This window comes from Eulemur rufifrons, chromosome 16 (assembly GCF_041146395.1).
Source record: "Eulemur rufifrons isolate Redbay chromosome 16, OSU_ERuf_1, whole genome shotgun sequence".
NCBI lineage: Eukaryota > Metazoa > Chordata > Mammalia > Primates > Lemuridae > Eulemur > Eulemur rufifrons.
Genome location: NC_090998.1, coordinates 8436677 through 8455919, shown reverse-complemented (window position 1 = coordinate 8455919; position 19243 = coordinate 8436677). Strand labels below are relative to the sequence as shown.

Below are 19243 nucleotides of genomic sequence, written 5' to 3'. Positions count from 1 at the left end.
GGGCGGATCGTTTGAGCTCAGGAGTTCGAGACCAGCCTGAGCAAGAGCGAGACCCCATCTCTACAAAAAATAGAAAGAAATGATCTGGACAGCTAAAATTATATATATAGAAAAAAATTAGCCAGGCATGGTGGCACATGCCTGTAGTCCCAGCTACTCGGGAGGCTGAGGCAGAAGGATTGCTTGAGCCCGGGAGTTTGAGGTTGCTGTGAGCTAGGCTGACGCCATGGCACTCTAGCCCCGGCAACAAAGCAAGACTCTGTCTCAAAAAAAAAAAAAAAAAAAAAAAAAAAAGAAGGGACTAAATAAATCAGTGATTCATTAACTTTTCCACTTTAGTTCTCCCAAAGGGAGTGGTAAGCAAACTCATACTTCCTGAGATAACCCAAAGTATTTTACCATGTCTAGAGTTTCATATTTGAAATCTATGTGAATTTTCATTTTACCCCAAAATACACCCATATTTGTTTTAATATCAATATATTTTAATTATACAGGAGTCAGCTTATGCCTTGAACTCCTGACCTCAAGTGATCCTCCCTCCTTGGCCTCGCAGAGTGTTAGGATTACAGGCGGAGCCAAACTTATGCCTTTGACTCTATAATTCTATGTCTGAAAATTTTCTAAGGGGATGGGGACAAAATATGAACAATGACAAATAAACAAAGAGTTATAATACTATCATGAAAACTGCAAACTTCATAATGTCTAATGATAAACCTTCTCTTAATTATGATATACCTAAACAATCACATATAGTGCAGCCATTATATTAGCTGTAGATGTTGGCAATAGGAAAAAAGTCCTACGATGTAATGTTAAGTGAGAAAAGAAAGCTATACAAATTATATCTACATGTGATCTGAGGTATAAGAATCATATATAACATCAACAAAAGACCAGAAGAAAAAGTAGATATTAGGTTTCTCTTGGTTTTAGAGTTTTCTATATTATTTATATTTTCTTAAAATAATTTTTTAAGTCACTGTTAGCATATGAGATCTGCCAGGGAAAACTGGTGACCATAAGAAAATTTGTTATTTAGCTTCTCTAAACCTCAGCTTCTTCATCTTTAAAGCATAAATGACAATGCCTACCTCAAAGAACAGTGAAATAATGTTTGTAAACTAACAGAGAATAATGCCTGTCCATACGAGGCCATCCATAAATGCCAGTTTCCTTCTGTCTAGAGTCTACTATACTATCATATACATAATGAATATGTTAGAGCAGAAATTAGCCAAGATCATTAGGGCTCCAGCACGTGTGTGTGTGTGTGTGTGTGTGTATAATTATAGGCATAATCATGATAGATTTTCCAGGAAGACAAATTATAAACATAGGTATATTTTCATTTCACATAGGTAGTTTTATTAGAAGATTTGCCCTAGGGATACTCCTATTCCTATTTCTGACATCCTACCCACAGCCACATTCATCAACTACCATGTCTTCGTGATGTCGTAGAATGACATTGTCATCATTGTCGCGGAAGAGCATGGAAATGGGGGACAGCTTGGTGGGGATACAGACGGCCTGGGGGATCTTTGGGTCAACTATATGCATCATTGCTTGCACGAAAGCATAACTGGAGCAGTTGAGAGAGGTGGTCAGTGAGAAAGGACAATCTCCATGACAGTAATTTGCCATGAACCCCTTGGGGGCAATGATCCACTTGTGCCAGCCCAGGTCCTGAAAGTTAATGTATAGCTGGTGACGGTGGCAGAGGTTCTTGCAAGAAGCCCTGAGGGCAGGAATGGCTGCCCTCCTTTTTCGGGAGGAAGGCGGGCACTGCCCAGGGTTGAAGGTCACCACCAGCAGGGAAGCATGAAGGGAACTTCTCACTCTGGCACAGGTGTCCTCAAGCTGAAAATCCATCCCAGAGTCTCTGTCTCCTTTGACCAGTATCTCCAGGAATAAACCCAAGTTCTTCTGGGGGTTGCTGTTCCAATCCTTAGCTACATCCAGCAGGTTGAAGTAAAGGGCACCTTGTGGCGATGGTACTGACTGCAACGCAAATATTTTACCTGGCCTGGGGCTGGACTGGCCCCACACGTGAGGCTCCTGAACCAGGAACAGAGCCAATTCCAGTTCTGGTCCCAGGTTATAGTAAGAACGCGGCCCTAGGTCCAGGCCCAGCTGGGCCATTGTTAACTGTTCCTTTTCTTTGATGGCAGACAGGTTAAAGTAGAGGAGCTTTTGTAGACAAGGGGAAGCTTGGGAAAGTTTCTTCGGGTAAAGAAAGAAGCCTAGACAGGAACAGAGACATGTGAGAGCCACCATAATATATCTGACTTCACATTCCACGATATGATATAAATCTCAAATGGCACATATACAAGAGACAGGTAGAGAATTATCAGTTATACTCGAGGCCTACCATTTGGGAGGATTTGTTTCTCCCTTTCCTCATTCAAGGACAGAGATTCTTTTTCTTTTTTTTTTTTTTTTTTTTTTGAGATAGAGTCTCACTTTGTTGCCCAGGCTAGAGTGCCGTGGCGTCAGCCTAGCTCACAGCAACTTCAAACTCCTGGGCTCAAGCAATCCTTCTGCCTCAGCCTCCCGAGTAGCTGGGACTACAGGCATGTACCACCATGCCCGGCTAATTTTTTCTATATATATTTTTAGCTGTCCATATAATTTATTTTTATTTTTAGTAGAGACAGGGTCTCGCTCTTGCTCAGGCCGGTCTCAGGCTCCTGACCTCAAGCGATCCTCCTGCCTCAGCCTCCCAGAGTGCTAGGATTACAGGTGTGAGCTACCACATCCAGCTGTAAGGACAGAGATTCTTATCTTCACATCTACAGGTCCCCAAGGGGGCCCGAATAGAATTTAGAGGGCTGATGAACTTGAATGGGAAAAATATTTACATTTTTATTTCCTCTAAACTCTAAATGAAATTTAGTATTTCCTTCAATTACGAATATAGGTAACAAATCCCAGTAATATTATCATGGCCTATGACATTGTTATTAATAAAAATCATAGGTATGTTCATACACTAAGTTATGCTATTGCTACCTTGAAATTATGATAGTTATAGTCCCCTCCAGGACTTGTTATTTATTGCATTAATAAAGCATCATATATATTATTATTATATACATTTGGTTTTAAAAATATTTTAAAAATATATTTCAATATTTAATTGGTTTCCTTTGAAATCCTAAATATTTTATTTCAGGCATGTAAACCATTAGTTTGAGAAGGGATCCATCAGCTTCAATGGACTGCCAAGGAGACCCAGGGCACAAAAAATGTTTAAGAACAGTCTAGACTGTCAGGTGTTGCTGGCCAAAGTGCAATCACTCAGATTGACTTAACACAAATGCCAGCCATCCAGCCAAGACTGAACCTCCAGAAACCCCTGATATCTCATCCTTAGGCAATTCCTTACCTGAGGACCACAGTTGTCAATGTCAAAAATTTCCATTCTTGTATCTCTGAATATTTCGTCTCCCACCTCACTGATTATTGAGGAACACTGTGATTCTTCAATGTCTCCCCATATAATGTCCTTCTTTGGAAGTAGATGTACTCCCCTGTTTTCAAAGCTAACTTTCCTGCCTGAATTTTCAAACCTCACCTATTCCACAAGGACAAGACCCAAGAGAGTATACCTTTACTTTTTTAATTTTTTGCATCTTCAATTTCTCCCTTTCCACAAATAACTTCTTTGGCCTAATCCCACCATTTTGTTTGGCAGAGGGACTCCACCCTATGTAGGTATTTTTCTAAGGTCATTCAGTTTGTGGAGAAATTACAACCCAGAAATGAACATTCTAGGCACCCTACTATCATGCCTCTTCATTCTCAAGCCTCTTAAAACACAACAACGTTAAGACACATTTAAAATTACCCAGTTTCTTCTTCAAGCCCACTGTGTCATCTGTCCCTTTCTTTTCATTGCCCATCTTTTAAAAAGATTGGTTTATATTTGCTGTCTCTACTTCTTACCACACACTCTTCTGTTATTTTCTAACTCTTACTACTCCACTGAAACTGCATTCTCAAAGGTTGGCTAACTGTCAAAGGCAGGGATGTTTTCAGTCTGTATCCTCAATCTCTCTGAAACAGTCGATCTCTCCTGTTCACAGCTTCTAATTCTAATGCATTTACCCATATCACTAAGTCACATTCTTAGGCATGAAAAGAAAACCCAAATTCCAGAAAGGAAAAGATGGACAGATTTGACAGTGTGAAAACAAAAAAGTTCTACATTCAAAAGACAAAAGACCATGTAATAAAATTAAAAACACAAAGAACAACTAAGAATACTTATACAAGAAGAGATAAAACCTCTGGTTATAAAGAGCTCTTACCAATGATTAGGAAGCCTTGCAAATCACTAAGGAAAAGAAGAATCCTAAATAGAAAAATGATCAGGGCCGGGCAAGAGTGGCACACACTTGTATCCTAGCACTTTGGGAGGCCAGGAGTTCAAGACCAGCTTGAGCAACAGGGAGACTCCATCTCTACTAAAAATAGAAAAAAAATAATTAGCCACACAACTAAAAATAGAAAAAATTAGCCAGGTGAGGTGGCACATGCCTGTAGTTCCAGCTACTCAGGAGGCTGAGGCAGCAGGATTGCTTGAGCCCAGGAGTTTGAGATTGCTGTGAGCTATGCTGATGCCATGACACTCTAGCCTGGGCAACAAAGTGAGACTCTGTCTCAAAAAAAAAAAAAAGAATGGCTGGACGCAGTGGCTCTCGCCTGTAGTCCTAGCACTCTGGGAGGCCCAGGCGGGAGGATGGCTTGAGCTCAGGAGTTCGAGACCAGCCTGAGCAAGAGCAAGACCCCATCTCTACTAAAAATAGAAAGAAATTATATGGACAGCTAAAAATATAAATAGAAAAATTAGCCGGGCATGGTGGCACATGCCTGTAGTTCCAGCTACTCAGGAGGCTGAGGCAGCAGGATTGCTTGAGCCCAGGAGTTTGAGGTTGCTGTGAGCTAGGCTGACACCATGGCACTCTAGCCCAGGCAACAGAGTGAGACTCTGTCTCAAAAAATAAATAAATAAATAAATAAATAAAATAAAAGTTTAAATGGGTCTACTCTTTCATTCAACAATCTCCTTCTAAGAATTTATCCCAAGGAAATAATAGAAAAAGCAAGTACCCACGCACCCAAGTGTATGTAAAGCAGCACCATTTATATTAACAATACATCCATGCCCATGAATGAGGCACCAATTACATAAATTATAGCATGTCTGTATACTGGAATATCATGCAACCATTAAAATAAAGATAAGGAGACCATTTTTCTTCTGACGTGTAAGAGATGTTCATGATACTGGAAGAATGTATAGTATGACCCCATTTAAACAAAAAGATTCCAAGTTAATAATCTATATATGCAAAAAAGAAAAATCTGTAAGAATATGCACCAACTATTAGTGGTAGTTTTCTCTCACAGGACTGGGGAAGAGTGATAGTGAGATTATGTCCTTTTCCTGTATCATTTGATAGAATTAAGATCATCTCAAAATCAAAGTTCCTTCCAAAGAGGGAGCGGGAACATTCTCCAAACTGTATCCTGCGCTGTTCTCCACTCTCCACAGAAAATCCTTCAACAAGCCCTTCACACTCCTCCTACCTCTTTCCCTCAAGGAATTTTCCCCGATGCCTCACGTTCAGAGCCCTGAGCTTCTATCATAATACTTAGCACAACACATGGAAGTTGTCTATTTTCTATCTCGCCTTGTACAAACTCTTTAAAAGGGCAGCCTTTCTCTCAAGTGTTCTTCATATTCTCAAGGCTATCCACAGTTCCAGGCTCACTGTAGATATCCAATAAAAGCTTTTTGGACAAATATTCATATTTTCTCTCTGGTAGCTGTAAAACTAACTAATGCCGCTCTCAATTCTGCATCTGAAACACCTAGGAGGCTGTATAGACATGCAGATCCTCAGAACCCATCTGAAACTTTACATAAGAATTGGGTGGGAGAGGCAAGGGCGGAACCGGGCAGGAGAATCTATCAAAGGAAGACCTGACTAACCTAGTGGGTGGTCGGTTTCGGAAACTATGGGATGGATCCTTATGTGGTGGACACGACAGTGGCATGTATTATTGCTCTGTAGTTACAGATCAAGAACAACCTTTTCCACCCAACAAAGGTAATGGAGAGCTGTGGAGAGGGTAAGCAGGACTCCTGGGAAAACTGAGCTCAAAATCGTCCCCTGCTTGCCGTACCACAGGTATCAGGCTGTGTATGTTGTGGGCTGAAGAGTGGCAGACCGAGTACTGAGGCCACCTCACCACTTTAACCTGAGCTGAAGCACAATGCAGTTGATTCAGAAAAAAACTTAGGAATCCTGACTTTGTTCACGCACCAGCTGAATGGTCTTGAATAGATTACAGGTTACCTGCTGTCTGAGCCTTAATCTCCTTATTGTTAAAGACTTGATAAGAATAACTAGCTTCCTCTCAGGATTGGGATGAAGTGAGATAAAATATGCAAAATGCCGGCACAAGGGCTTCCACGAGCCATCAGTAATTATTATTTCTCCTTCTCCTTTCCTTTCTTCACACCACTCACTTCCAGGTTTTTCTCTGGAAAACACTCAAAATTTCCTTACCTTGGTCTGAGAGAAGTCGAAGTACATTCCCAGGGACGCCCAGCTGCTTTACGTAGCATAAGTCTTGGGGGGCCCCAGCGGTTGCTGCCGCCTCTTGATCCTGGAAGATTTTCTTCAAGATATAAGGCACAGGTTGGAACTTCTGGGGCGAAGGCACCTTGTCTAAGCCCAGAAATTGGAGAAAGACATATTCTTGAAATTGGAATGACTGGCTCAAGGCCAGCGTTAACAGGTAGCCCAGAGCCAAAACTGGCAGGGGAGGAAGCATGGCCTCTGCGGTGGCACAAACCCACAAACCTGGCTCGTCAGGCCGGGGAGAGCGCTGAGGCCAGACTGCCGGCAACTCAGGTGTTGCTAATGTACCTGATGTGAGATAATCAAGTGTGAATTGCTCTCTTCCTAGCTCCTCAAAGGTAATTGGATATGAAAAGACAGAATTTTTTTCTTTTCTCTTGCTCTATTTTTCCAGAAAAAAAAGTTCACAAAACAGATTAACAAGGCACAGACATAAACTCTACAACAAACTGAGGTTGTCAACAGTAGACAGAGTGAAGAGGAGACGTGCATTTATTTATTTAACAAACAGTAAGCATCTATTTTGTGCAAGGTGCTGAGATAGGTGCTAGAAACACAGTATCAAGTAATTCATAGTTTTATACTTCATTAGTTTGATTAGACAAATACACAAGTAAATTTCTAACAGATTATATCTGCAAGGATGTGGAAAACCAAACCAGGGAGAGAAAACTCTTCCCAAGGAAGTTAATCTACACTCTCCGTCAATTTTCAGCTCTGAGAGGGAATAAATTTCATTCATCTATCTTTGCCCTTTGTAATTAAACAAGAATCAGGCAGGCTGGGTTAATTCTGTTTCCTAAGGCATTGGGCACGTCATTTAACCTTCCTAGATTTTTGTTTTCTCAAATGAAAATAAAAACAGACCTCCTAATTTGGCGTGGGAATTTGATGAAATGATGTGTTTAAAGCGGACAGCACAATGTCTGCCAGATGGTAAGCACATACAAAATGTTTGCAAAGGAGACAGCTTCCAAGTTTAAGCAGACATATTTCAGTAAGACAGTCAGGTTGCGGGAACTACACTGGAATAAGCTTGGAGGTTGTAAAATGAGCCCTTTGGCAAAAAACAAAAAACAAACAAACAAACAAAAACATGTAGGTTACCGAATTTAAACTTGGCAGCATCTATTGTTTTCTAGTTTCGATTTTTGTTTGTTTTATTTTGTTTTGTTCAAACAACTAGACGATTTTCAAATGCTAAGAAGAATTAGTTTGCTTGTTGCCAAAATAATTTTCAAGTTTTTTGAGAACAGGAATTTTATCATTTTACATTATTTTATACCACCTATGGTAAGAATTTGTTTCCCCCAAAGGGAAAACAAATGTTGTGTCTAATATATAATAACTTCTCATCACGTACAGAATAAAATCTAAACTCTAGCTTGGCACCTAAGGACATTCTTGGTCTGGCACCCACCTCCCCAGCCTGCCTCATTTCCTGCCACCCACCATCCTCACTGGGGATGCTTTAATGATATTGACCTACTTGTAGTTCTGTGAACTCATTTTATCTCAGAGTCTTCGCACAGACCAAGTTTAAAGGTCACTTCTATTGCAAAGACTTCCTTGACTCACCAAAATAGGTTGAGATACTTCCTCTTTCTCCCACTGAGCCTCGCATGAGCATCCATTATAGCACTTATCACAGTGCCCTTTGCTGTGTTTGTCTTCCTCCTCCCAAGACCAGTCACACCTTAGGGATCAAAACTGTCTATCCATGTAAGTCTCTTCACTTTGTCTTGTCACAACTACAGTCTTTTCATCTAAGTTTCTCCACTGTGTCTTTTTCCTCAAAGTATTCCCACTGCTGAGGAAAGTGTCGAGCAGGTAGGAGACATTCAATAAATAACAGTGCGATAAATAAATGAACAGGTGAATTGGTGCTATTTCTACAAGTCTTACCCCTCTAGATAACCAGGTTTTCTCCATTCCCATGCCTTTTTTTTTTTCTTTTCTTTCTTTCTTTCTTTCTTTTTCTTTTTTATTTATTTATTTATTTATTTTTTGAGACAGAGTCTCACTCTGTTGCCCAGGCTAGAGTGAGTGCCGTGGCGTCAGCCTAGCTCACAGCAACCTCAAACTCCTGAGCTCAAGCGATCCTCCTGTCTCAGCCTCCCGAGTAGCTGGGACTACAGGCATGCGCCACCATGCCCGGCTAATTTTTTCTATATATATTTTTAGCTGTCCATATAATTTCTTTCTATATTTTTTTAGTAGAGGTGGGGTCTCGCTCTTGCTCAGGCTGGTCTCGAACTCCTGAGCTCAAACGATCCGCCCACCTCGGCCTCCCAGAGTGCTAGGATTACAGGCGTGAGCCACCGCGCCCGGCCTCTTTTTCTTTTTTAGAGACAGGGTCTCACTATGTTGCCCAGGCCAGAGTACAGTGGCTATTTATTTGTAGGCTCTATCACAGCACACTACAGCCTCCAACTCTTGACCTCAAGCAAACTTCCCACCTTAGCCTTCTGAGTAGCTAGGACTACAGGTGTGCACCAGCATGCCTGGCTAATTTTTAAAGACTTTTTTAGAGATGGGGGTCTTGCTATGTTGCCCAGGCTGATCTCCAACTCCTAGGTTCAAGTGATCCTCCCACTTCAGCCTACTAAGTAGCTGGGATTACAGGTGTGTGTCACTGTGCTGGGCTCCCATTTCTTTTATCTCTTTTTACTTGTATCCTAGTTAACACTTTTAAATTATTCCTGCTATGTTGCCCAGGCTGCTCTTGAATTCCTGGCCTCAAGCAATCCTCCTGCCTCAGCCTCCCATAGTGCTGGGATTATAGGCTAAGCCAGCACACCCAGTCTATTATTATCATTTTTATTTATTAAAGGCCCAATGCAGTTGCAGGCCAGCAGTCCCAGCTACTCAGGAGGCCGAGGCAGGAGGATCACTTGAGCTCAGGAGTTCAAGGCTGTAATGGGCTATATTCCTGCCAGTGAATACTCATTTTGCCCTAGCCTGGGCAATATAGCAAGACTCCCCCTCTAAGAAAGGGATTTTGATCAAGGGATAGTGTTATAGCCTAAGATGCAAGAAATGACCACCTAAAGACCAAATTGAGCCAAATTAGGAGTCTTTATTAGCTGGCCAGCGACCACCCCTGTCCTGGGAAAGTCCAGAGACAGAGAATGGCCTCGATCTTAAAGTGGGCAGGGGTTATACATCTTTACCACTAATAATACTGACAATATACATACGGCTGAGAACATGTTGATTATAATAATTCATAAGCAAGCAAACTTACAGAAGCAAATAGCATCTGTTAAATTAAGGAACATTTCCTTGAGGAACATCCAAGGAACATTTTTCCAAGGAACTGCCAAGCATAGTACAATGTAACTATACACACCTAATGATTTTAAACAATCACTTACAAGTTAATCATTGTATAATTTTTTTTCTGTTATTCATGTATTCTTTTTTTAACTTTACACAACAGTGAGTCCGTACACAAGATGGCTGCACTAGCCTGCATACAAGATGGCTTCACTGTGGCTCACAGAGCTATAGTGATTACTGTGCCTCATCACAGATAGAAAGAAATAATTGCAAGTGTGGCAGTTGCCTAATATAGCAGAAAAAGTGCCAAATCAAGGGATCTGAGTTAATCACAGCATAGCTAATGACCATGTAATCTTGGACAATCCACTCAGTCTTTTATAATACATACTCAGGCATGGAAATTTTTTAAATAGAAGAATTTGAATGATCTGAGATATCATAAAGAGCTAACTCATTTGGGCCTCACTTTCCTTACCTATAAAATCATAGGGTTGAATTTCATTTGTCTTTAAGGATTTTACAAACAAAACCACTGAATTCTGGACTAAGCCCAAATTAGAAAATTAAAATCAAAGCAATATGGCTAAGTATATAGAACTGGTTCTAGAGTCATAGACTTAGATTAAAATCTAAAATTTATCACTTATTCGCTGTAGGGTACTGGACAAACAAATTGTTTCTCTGGTCTTTGGTTTTCTAATCAATAAGAAAAATATCAGTCCAGCAGAATTATTGTCATCATAGGCATAAAAAATATTCAACTTCACTAGTAAGAGAAGAAATGCAAATTAAAACAATGAAATGTCTCTGTTCAATTAGCAAGATGAAAAAGACAATAACTTGTGTAAATGAAGGAGCAAGGAAGTAAACACTGTTGTGCATGGCTCTGGGGTATGTGTTAATATTATATTTTCTGAGGAGGAAAAGTTTGCAATATATATTAAAAGTTTAAAACCCATTCATATCTTTCTTATATAAGGTACCCAGAGTAAACTCATAGAGACAGAAAGTAAATGGTGGTTGCCAGGGTATGGGGAGGGGAGGATGAGGAGTTATTGTTTAATGTATGCAGGGTTTCTGTTCTGCAAGATGAGAAAGAGCCCTAGAGGTGGATAATGGTGATGGTAGCACAACCTGAATGCATTTAACAACACTGAGCTGTATACTTAACAATGATTAAGATAATAAATTTTATTTTCATTTTACTACAATTTACACATTTAAAAAATTCATGTCCTTTGACCAGTAATTCCACTTCTAGAATATTATTCTAAGGCATTAGAATATAAGCTATACAAAGGCAGGGATAAATGATGGCATCTGATAAACATATATATAATTTTTTTTTTTTTAAGACAGGATCTGGCTTTGTTGCCCAGGCTAGAATGCAGTGGCATCATCATAGCTCACTGCAACCTCAAACTCCTGGGCTCAAGCCATCCTCCTGCCTCAGCTTCCTGAGTAGCTGGAACTACAGGCACATGCCACCACACTCAGCTAATTTTTTCTACTTTTTGTAGAGACAGTGTCTCACTAGATTACTCAGGCTGGTCTCAAACTCTCGGCTTCAAGGAATCCTCCTCCCCTGGCCTCCCAAAGTGCTAGGTTTACAGGCATGAGCCTCTGCACCTGGCTGATAAATATTTGTTGAATGAATTAAGTAATGGGAGTGAACCAAAAATTACAAATATATTCATTTTATTATAGAGAAAACAATCTTATTGTTTAATGGTAAATATATTACAGAATATCCATAAACTAGATCATTACTCAACTGTAAATAATGTTGTAAAAGAATATTTAATGACATGGAAATGTACTCATAAATATTAAAAGCAAAAAAAGCATATTTTGAAACACAATATGCAGAAAATAATCCCAATTTTATAAAAACATGCACAGAAGGAATCTGGAAAGATTGATATCAAAATATTAATAACTGCTATTAGAAATTTTTTACAAATTTGCATATTTTTCAAAATGCTTTTATAATATGCATTCAGTATTTTTATCATCAGAAAATAGTTATTTAAGCTGGGTTTAGTGGTACATTTGTAGTCCCAGCTACTCAGGAGGCTGAGGCAGGAGGATCACTTGAGTCCAGGAATTCGAGTCTACAGTGATCTATGATGATGCCACTGTACTCCAGCCTGGGTGACAGAATGAGACTCCATCTCTTAAAAAAATAGAAAATAGTTACTTAAATAAAACAACATAGTCGTGACCCCTGACGCACAAAGTGATTTGGATGCTTTTGCCACTCAGTCAACAAATATTTATTGAGTGTCTAGAATACTGTTCTAAGTACTAGGGATATAGAAATTGCCCACAAAAGCCTCACAAATAATTGGGTAAATTTTACACTAAGAATCAAGAAGAACTTCAAACGTATAATGAAGATTCTCCAATTCTGACCTCCTTCACACCTTCCTACTGATATTTGAGCCCCTTTTCCTAATAGAGCCTGACTGGTTTTGTTGGTTTTTTTTTTTTTTTTTACCTTATTTTCTCAATTGAATTGTGGATACACTCTCCATCATCTCTAAACACGATAGCAAGCCCTAGCATGAATATGGACATAGAAAGAAATGTTGAGAAGATCTTTGGGAATTAAGGAAAATTCATTGAGATTTCTCATACTAATTATAACCCAAACCCTGGTGACCATTTCTGCCCCTTACTAGTTTTCAGAGGAGAGGAATGAGCACAGGCAATGAGATATTACCTAAATAGGTACAATAAAATTTACTGAGGCTGGGTCAGGTGGGGTGGCAAGAGGCAGGAAGATCACTTGAGGCCAGGAGTTCGAGACTAGCGTGGGCAACATAGTGAGACCCCCCCCCCCACCCCAATCTCTACAAAAAAATCCAGCCTGGGTGACAGATCTAGACACTGTCTCTAACTGAAAAAAAAAAAAAAGAATTTGCTGAGGGTGCCTGAACAGCCAACACACCAAAAATAAGTTTTAAAAAGAATCTGACATTTTAAAAATTGAGATAGACATCAAGAAAAAAACTGGAATTTTTTTCATTTCTTAGATTTATTTGACTACTTTGTGGTATTTATTTATAATTATGCTTAGTGGCTGGGCGAATGGTAAGAACTGTAGTCTGGGTAGGAATAGTAGTGGATGTTGAGTGGAGAAAACAGAAGGTACCGGAGTTAATATTTATAGTATTGCATACATCCTATGAGACCTCATTCTTGCCATTTAACAGCTTGAGCATTTACCGTATTGCTAAAAACAAAACAAAATAATTCATGAAAACCTTTAGAATCACATAATGACTACATAATCATATCACTTTGTATGAATGTGCTAGATTTTACTCATTTGGGATTTTTTTTCTTTTTATCTTTAGACAATAAGTATTAATAATTGTCATTAGCTGCGTTTTATAACACGTCAATTAAACTTTATCTGGGCCAGGCACAGTGGCTCATGCCTGTAATCCTAACACTCTGGGAGGCCAAGGCGGGTGGATTGTTGGAGCTCAGGAGTTCGAGACCAGCCCGAGCAAGAGCGAGACACTGTCTCTACTAAAAATAATAGAAAGAAATTAACTGGACAACTAAAAATATATGTATAGAAAAAAATTAGCTAGGCATGGTGGCACATGTCTGTGGTCCCAGCTACTTGGGAGGCTGAGGCAGGAGGATTGCTTGAGCCCAGGAGTTTGAGGTTACTGTGAGCTAGGCTGACGCCATGGCACTCTAGCCCAGGGAACAGAGAGCGACTCTGTCTCAAAAAAAAAAAAAAAACCTAGCAAACTGATCCTTTATCATAGACAGACTGAGAAGCGCTATTCTATTTTTTTTTTTTTTAAGCCTGGCTAATTTTTTTCCATATATATTTTTAGCTGTCCAGATCATTTCTTTCTATTTTTAGTAGACATGAGGTCTCACTCTTGCTCAGGCTTGTCTCGAGCTCCTGACCTCGACCGATCCTCCTGCCTTGGCCTCCCAGAGTGCTAGGATTATAGGCATGAGCCACTGCGCCCTGCCAGAAGTGCTGTTCTAAAATATTTTTTTTTTTTTTTTTTTGAGACAGAGTCTCACTCTGTTGCCCGGGCTAGAGTGAGTGCCGTGGCGTCAGCCTAGCTCACAGCAACCTCAAACTCCTGGGCTCAAGCGATCCTCCTGCCTCAGCCTCCCGAGTAGCTGGGACTACAGGCATGCACCACCATGCCCGGCTAATTTTTTCTATATATATTTTTAGCTGTCCATATAATTTCTTTCTATTTTTAGTAGAGATGGGGTCTCGCTCTTGCTCAGGCTGGTCTCGAACTCCTGAGCTCAAACGATCCGCCCACCTCGGCCTCCCAGAGTGCTAGGATTACAGGCGTGAGCCACCGCACCCGGCCCTAAAATATTTTTTTTAACTCAGTATATTAGTTTCCTATTGCTGCTGTAACAAATTACTACAAATTTAGTGCCTTAACACAACACAAATTATTTTACAGTTCTGGAGGTCGGAAGTCCCCCAGGGGTCCTCCTGAGTTAACATTCATGTGTAAGTGTGGCTGTGTTCCTTCTGGAAGCTCTAGAGGAGAATCTCTTTCCTTGCCTTTTCTAGCTTCTAGAAAATTCCTGTATCTCTTGACTGGTGTCTTTCTCCTCCATTTGCAAAGCCAGCAGCATAACATCTTTAAGTCTTTAACTGATCTTCTTCTTCCACGTGTAAGGACTCTTACAATTACATTGGGCCCACACATAATCCAGGATAATCTTCCCATTCAAGATCCTTAACTTAATCACATCTGCAAAGTTCCTTTGCCATGCAAGGTCACATGTTCACAGGTTTAGGGGATTTTTTTTTTTTGGAGACACAGTCTCACTCCATTGCCCTGAGTAGAGTGCCGTGGCGTCAGCCTAGCTCACAGCAACCTCCAACTCCTGGGCTCAAGCAATCCTCCTGCCTCAGCCTCCCTAGTAGCGGAGACTACAGGCACACACCACGATGTATAAAATGTATTTATACATTTATGTGTATTTTATCCAGCACGTGTATAAGATATTTTGACATATAATCTAAAATGCTTTTCTAAAAGGATGTACAACTTACATCCTGTTGTTTGGGATATTAACTTGATGCAATGGTAACCTCCAAATATACTGCTGGTACGCCATCCCAGAGGTCAGGGACAGGCAGGCTCACAAACCAAATGAAGATGCTCAATCCCTGATGGTCTAGTGACTAAAAAAAATAAAATAAAAATATGCTCAAATCACCTTTATTGAATGAACTGGAAACACACTGAGAAGCAAGGGGAAATAAATGGGGTGGGCTAAAGTGGGGTTTGCACCCCACTTTGCACTTGAAATGGGGTGCAAAGTGGGGTGGAGGGACCACACTGCCTGACGCTTGGATTACTCAGTGTTCACATGTCTTGTCTGTCTCTCTCTCTACCACATCAGCCTTTTCCGCTGGTGATACAGTTATGAGAAGCAGAACTGAGCTTTAAGCAAGGGGGCTCTGCAGATGCAGGGAGCCAACATACACTTGCCCTGTCAGAGGGATGCAGAGTCAAGTATCACAGCTATGGCTGCCACTCAGCCTGGTAAACAGCTGTAGGATCTGTCTGCATTTCCAGAGGAGAGCACGGTGGAACAGAATGGAACCATGATGGCTGTTATCACAGGTTCCCAATTTAGGGTTGACATAGCTATCAGCCTCTATAAGTAACACTTTTGTTTGTTCCATCATATATTCCATTTATTCTATTATCTTTAATGTCTTACTAACTTACTCTATATTTAGCACATCTTATGAGTTCTGCCTGTGTCTCACAAGCTTCTTGCTTGCTCATTATGTATATTTAACCATCCTCTGAGTCTTGCCCGTATCTCATATACTGCTGTAAGTCATGTATGCATAAACTCAGGTTACATACTGTGAGCTAATCATAAGTGGCTATCTGTCCTTAACTCTGTTTATCAGCTTCATGCATTCCATTTGTTTTTATTTTGTTCTATGACACAAGTGAATATTCTCAAATAATGCAGCAAACACACACTGCAGATCCCATTAACAGTGCATTTAAGTACCATTTTTCCCAACATATACTGCCACTGCTTCACTAATCTTTTTGTTTTTGTTTTTCCTAATCCATTAGGGAGAATAAATAAAATAAACTCAGTCATTTTCATCTCTCTCTTCAATCTCATCCATGTTCTCCTCTTTACTAGGTTCTTCCTAGCAATATACATTCTTTTCCCCATCTTAAAATTTTTTTTTCACTAAAACAGATCACATCTTTTATTTCTTCAGGAAAGAACATCTATATTAACACAACAAAAAAGCACCTCTTCTCCATCATCTGAGGGATTAGTTTGTTGCTCCTTTAAGAGGAACCTAAGATCATGTCTTTATGATTTCCTCAAGCATTTTTTGAGAAAACTTTACACCTCCAATAACAAAGGATAAGGAGTCTATGATATTTTAAAGGACCATTACGTTTTATAAGCGTTGCCAACCATGAATTTAGTAAAATCTTAAAAAAAAATTTTATAACCCTACTACTCCATTTTCTACTCCCCTTTGCAGCAAAGCTTTTTGAAATAGTTGATCATACTTGCTACCTCCAATTCTTATTCTTTAATACTACAACACTATTGTCCAAGTTACCAATGACACATTGCCAAGTCCAATACCCAGTTCTGTTTTTTTTTTGAAACAAAGTCTCACTCTGTTGCCCAGGCTAGAGTGCGGTGGCATCAGCCTAGCTCACAGCAACCTCAAACTCCTGGGCTCAAGCAATCTTCCTGCCTCAGCCTCCCGAGTAGCTGGGACTACAGGCATGTGCCAGCATGCCTGGCTAATTTTTTCTATACATATTTTTAGTTGTCCATATAATTTCTTTCTATTTTTAGTAGAGACGGGGGTCTTGCTCTTGCTCAGGCTGGTTTCGAACTCCTGAGCTCAAACGATCCACCCACTTCAGCCTCCCAGAGTGCTAGGATTATAGGCGTGAGCCACCGCACCCAGCCCAATACCCAGTTCTTAACCTTCATCTTACTTGACGACAGCAGCATGTGACACAGTTGGTCACTCCTTCCTACTTTCTGTACTCACTTGGTTTCCAGGATAGCGGTTTTCTAGGTGTCCTGCCAATCACAACAGTCACTCTTTCTCAGGCTCCTTTTCTGGTTCCTCTTCTCACTGGTCTCTTAGACTTGGGGTGTCCAAGACTCAGGCCTTGTGTCTCTTTCTTCCCCAACTACATTCACTACCTTGGTGATCTCACCTAGTATCATGGCTTCAAATGCCATATAGTATGCCCATGACTTTCTAGTTTATATATCTAGCTCAAACTTTCTCTGAACTCAAGAACCCTTATCCTAGCTGTCTATGCATCTCCTCTTGGATGTTTAAAACGCACTGTAGGTCCTGGTGTGGTGGTTCGCGCTCCTAAGAGAACCCGAGGCAGGAGGATAGCTTGAGGTCAGAAGTTCGAGACCAGCCTGAGCAAGAGTGAGACCTCATCTCCACTAAAAATAGAAAGAAATTAGCTGGGCATGGTGGCGCATGCCTGTAGTCCCAGCTACTTGGGAGGCTGAGGCAGGAGGATGGCTTGAGCCCAGGAGTTTGTAGTTGCTGTGAGCAGGCTGACGCCACAGCACTCTAGCCTGGGGAACAGAGTGAGACTCTGTCTCAAAAATAAATAAATAAAATAAAAAGCACTGTAAACCAGGCACAGTGGGTCACGCTTTATAATTCCAACACGTGGGTAGGCTGAGGCAGGAGGATCCCTTAAGACCAGCCTGGACACCACCTTAACCAAAACTTAAAAAAAAAAAAAGTTATCTGGGCACGGTGGCACACCTCTGCAGTCCCAGCTACTTCGAAGGCTGAGGCAGTAGGATCATTTGACCTCAGGAATTCGAGGCTGGCATGAGCCACTGAACTCCAGCTTGGGTGACAGAGGGAAACCCTGTCTCAAATAAATAAACAAACAGATAAATAGATACATAAACAAACAAATAGCATTGTAAAAGTTTATTTTTGTCCAAAATGGATTTCCTGATCTACACCCTCTACCCTACCGCATCCCACCCCTATAATCATTACTGCCTGCAGGCTTTTCTAACTCATCTGATGCTAACCTTGTCCTTCCAGTAGTTTAGGACAAAGCCTTGGACTCATCTTTGACTCCTTTCTGTCTCTCATTCCCCATATGCAGTTCATTGGTTAATTTTATTCACTCTATCTTCAAAATATTTTCAGAATGAGATCATTTCTTATCATCTCCACTGCTACAACCCTAATCTGAGACACTATTTTTTTGTTTTTGAGACGGGGTCTGGTTATGTTGCTCAGGCTGGTCTCAAACTCCTGGGCTCAAGCGAACCTCCTGCCTCAGCCTCCCAAGTAGCTGGGACCTTGGGGGTGTGCCGCCTCTCGTGGCTGAGACTATTATTTCTCATCTGAATTATGCCATAAGCTTCACATCAGTCTCTGCTTACAACCTTGGTCCCATCCTCAGCTCTGCCAGTCCGATCTCAACACATCAGCCAAATTCCTCGCACCGTTCAGTGAACTCATTCCTTCCTCTCCTCAGAACCCTCAGTGGCTCTGTATTGCACTCAGAGTAAAAGCCAATGTCTACCAGACCCTACCCCAGTTACCTTATCCACTAATTTTATCCCTTGCTCTCTCTGCTCCAGCCACGCTCGTTTTGCTGCTACTTCAATTCTTTTTGTACTTGCTGTTCAGTCTGCCAGGAAGACTCTCCATAGATATCCCCAAGTCTGACCTCACCTGCTTCAAGTCTGTGTACATTCCTCACTGTCTTGTTAAGAGTCATCTTTGCCATTCTATTTTAAATCCCAACATCTCCTCCTCACCCACAATTTACAATCTCTTACCCTGTTGTATTTTGCTCCTAGCATGTTATCTTCTAACTCACTAATAATTTCATTTATCTATTCAACAATATTTGTTTCAGCCTTTAAACATTGTTTAAGCATTTGGGATATATCAGTGAACTAAACAGATAAAAAAAAAAAATCTCTTGAACTCAAGCAACTTACATTCCAGTGTAGTAGGACAGTCAGCACACAATAAATATAATAAATAAGTAAATATTATTTGTTGAGTAAATAAATGGATTTATCTTTGGACACTTCCCCAAATACTTCTATAGAACAAATTTCCAGAAATGAAATTGTTTAGGCAAAGAATATGCACATTTTAAGTTTTTGTACACTGTAGCCAAATTGCTTATCAACAACCAAAAGGAAAAATTGGTCTCCACATTTATGTACATACATATAGATGCATATATTCACAT

The 19243-nt window shown here is 40.5% G+C and overlaps 1 protein-coding gene across 1 annotated transcript; it reads right to left on the bottom strand.

Moving 5' to 3' along the window:
- Positions 1–1357: 1357 nt before the first annotated feature.
- On the bottom strand, positions 1358–6873 carry GDF3 (growth differentiation factor 3). Its single transcript, XM_069491017.1, has 2 exons — positions 6591–6873; positions 1358–2249 (listed from the first exon to the last, which is right to left on the bottom strand). The coding sequence occupies exons 1-2, from the start codon at positions 6856–6858 to the stop codon at positions 1420–1422; spliced, it is 1098 nt and encodes a 365-aa protein (XP_069347118.1). The 5' UTR covers positions 6859–6873; the 3' UTR covers positions 1358–1419.
- Between the last annotated feature and the right edge of the window lie 12370 nt (positions 6874–19243).

What these genes read in the sequence shown, in the direction of transcription:
- GDF3 (XM_069491017.1), bottom strand. Translation starts at nt 6,858, where the DNA reads ATGCTTCCTCCCCTGCCAGTTTTGGCTCTGGGCTACCTGTTAACGCTG. An exon ending in TCGACTTCTCTCAGACCAAG is followed by an intron (nt 2,250 to 6,590) that starts GTAAGGAAATTT and finishes GTTCCTGTCTAG; the next exon opens with GCTTCTTTCTTTACCCGAAG.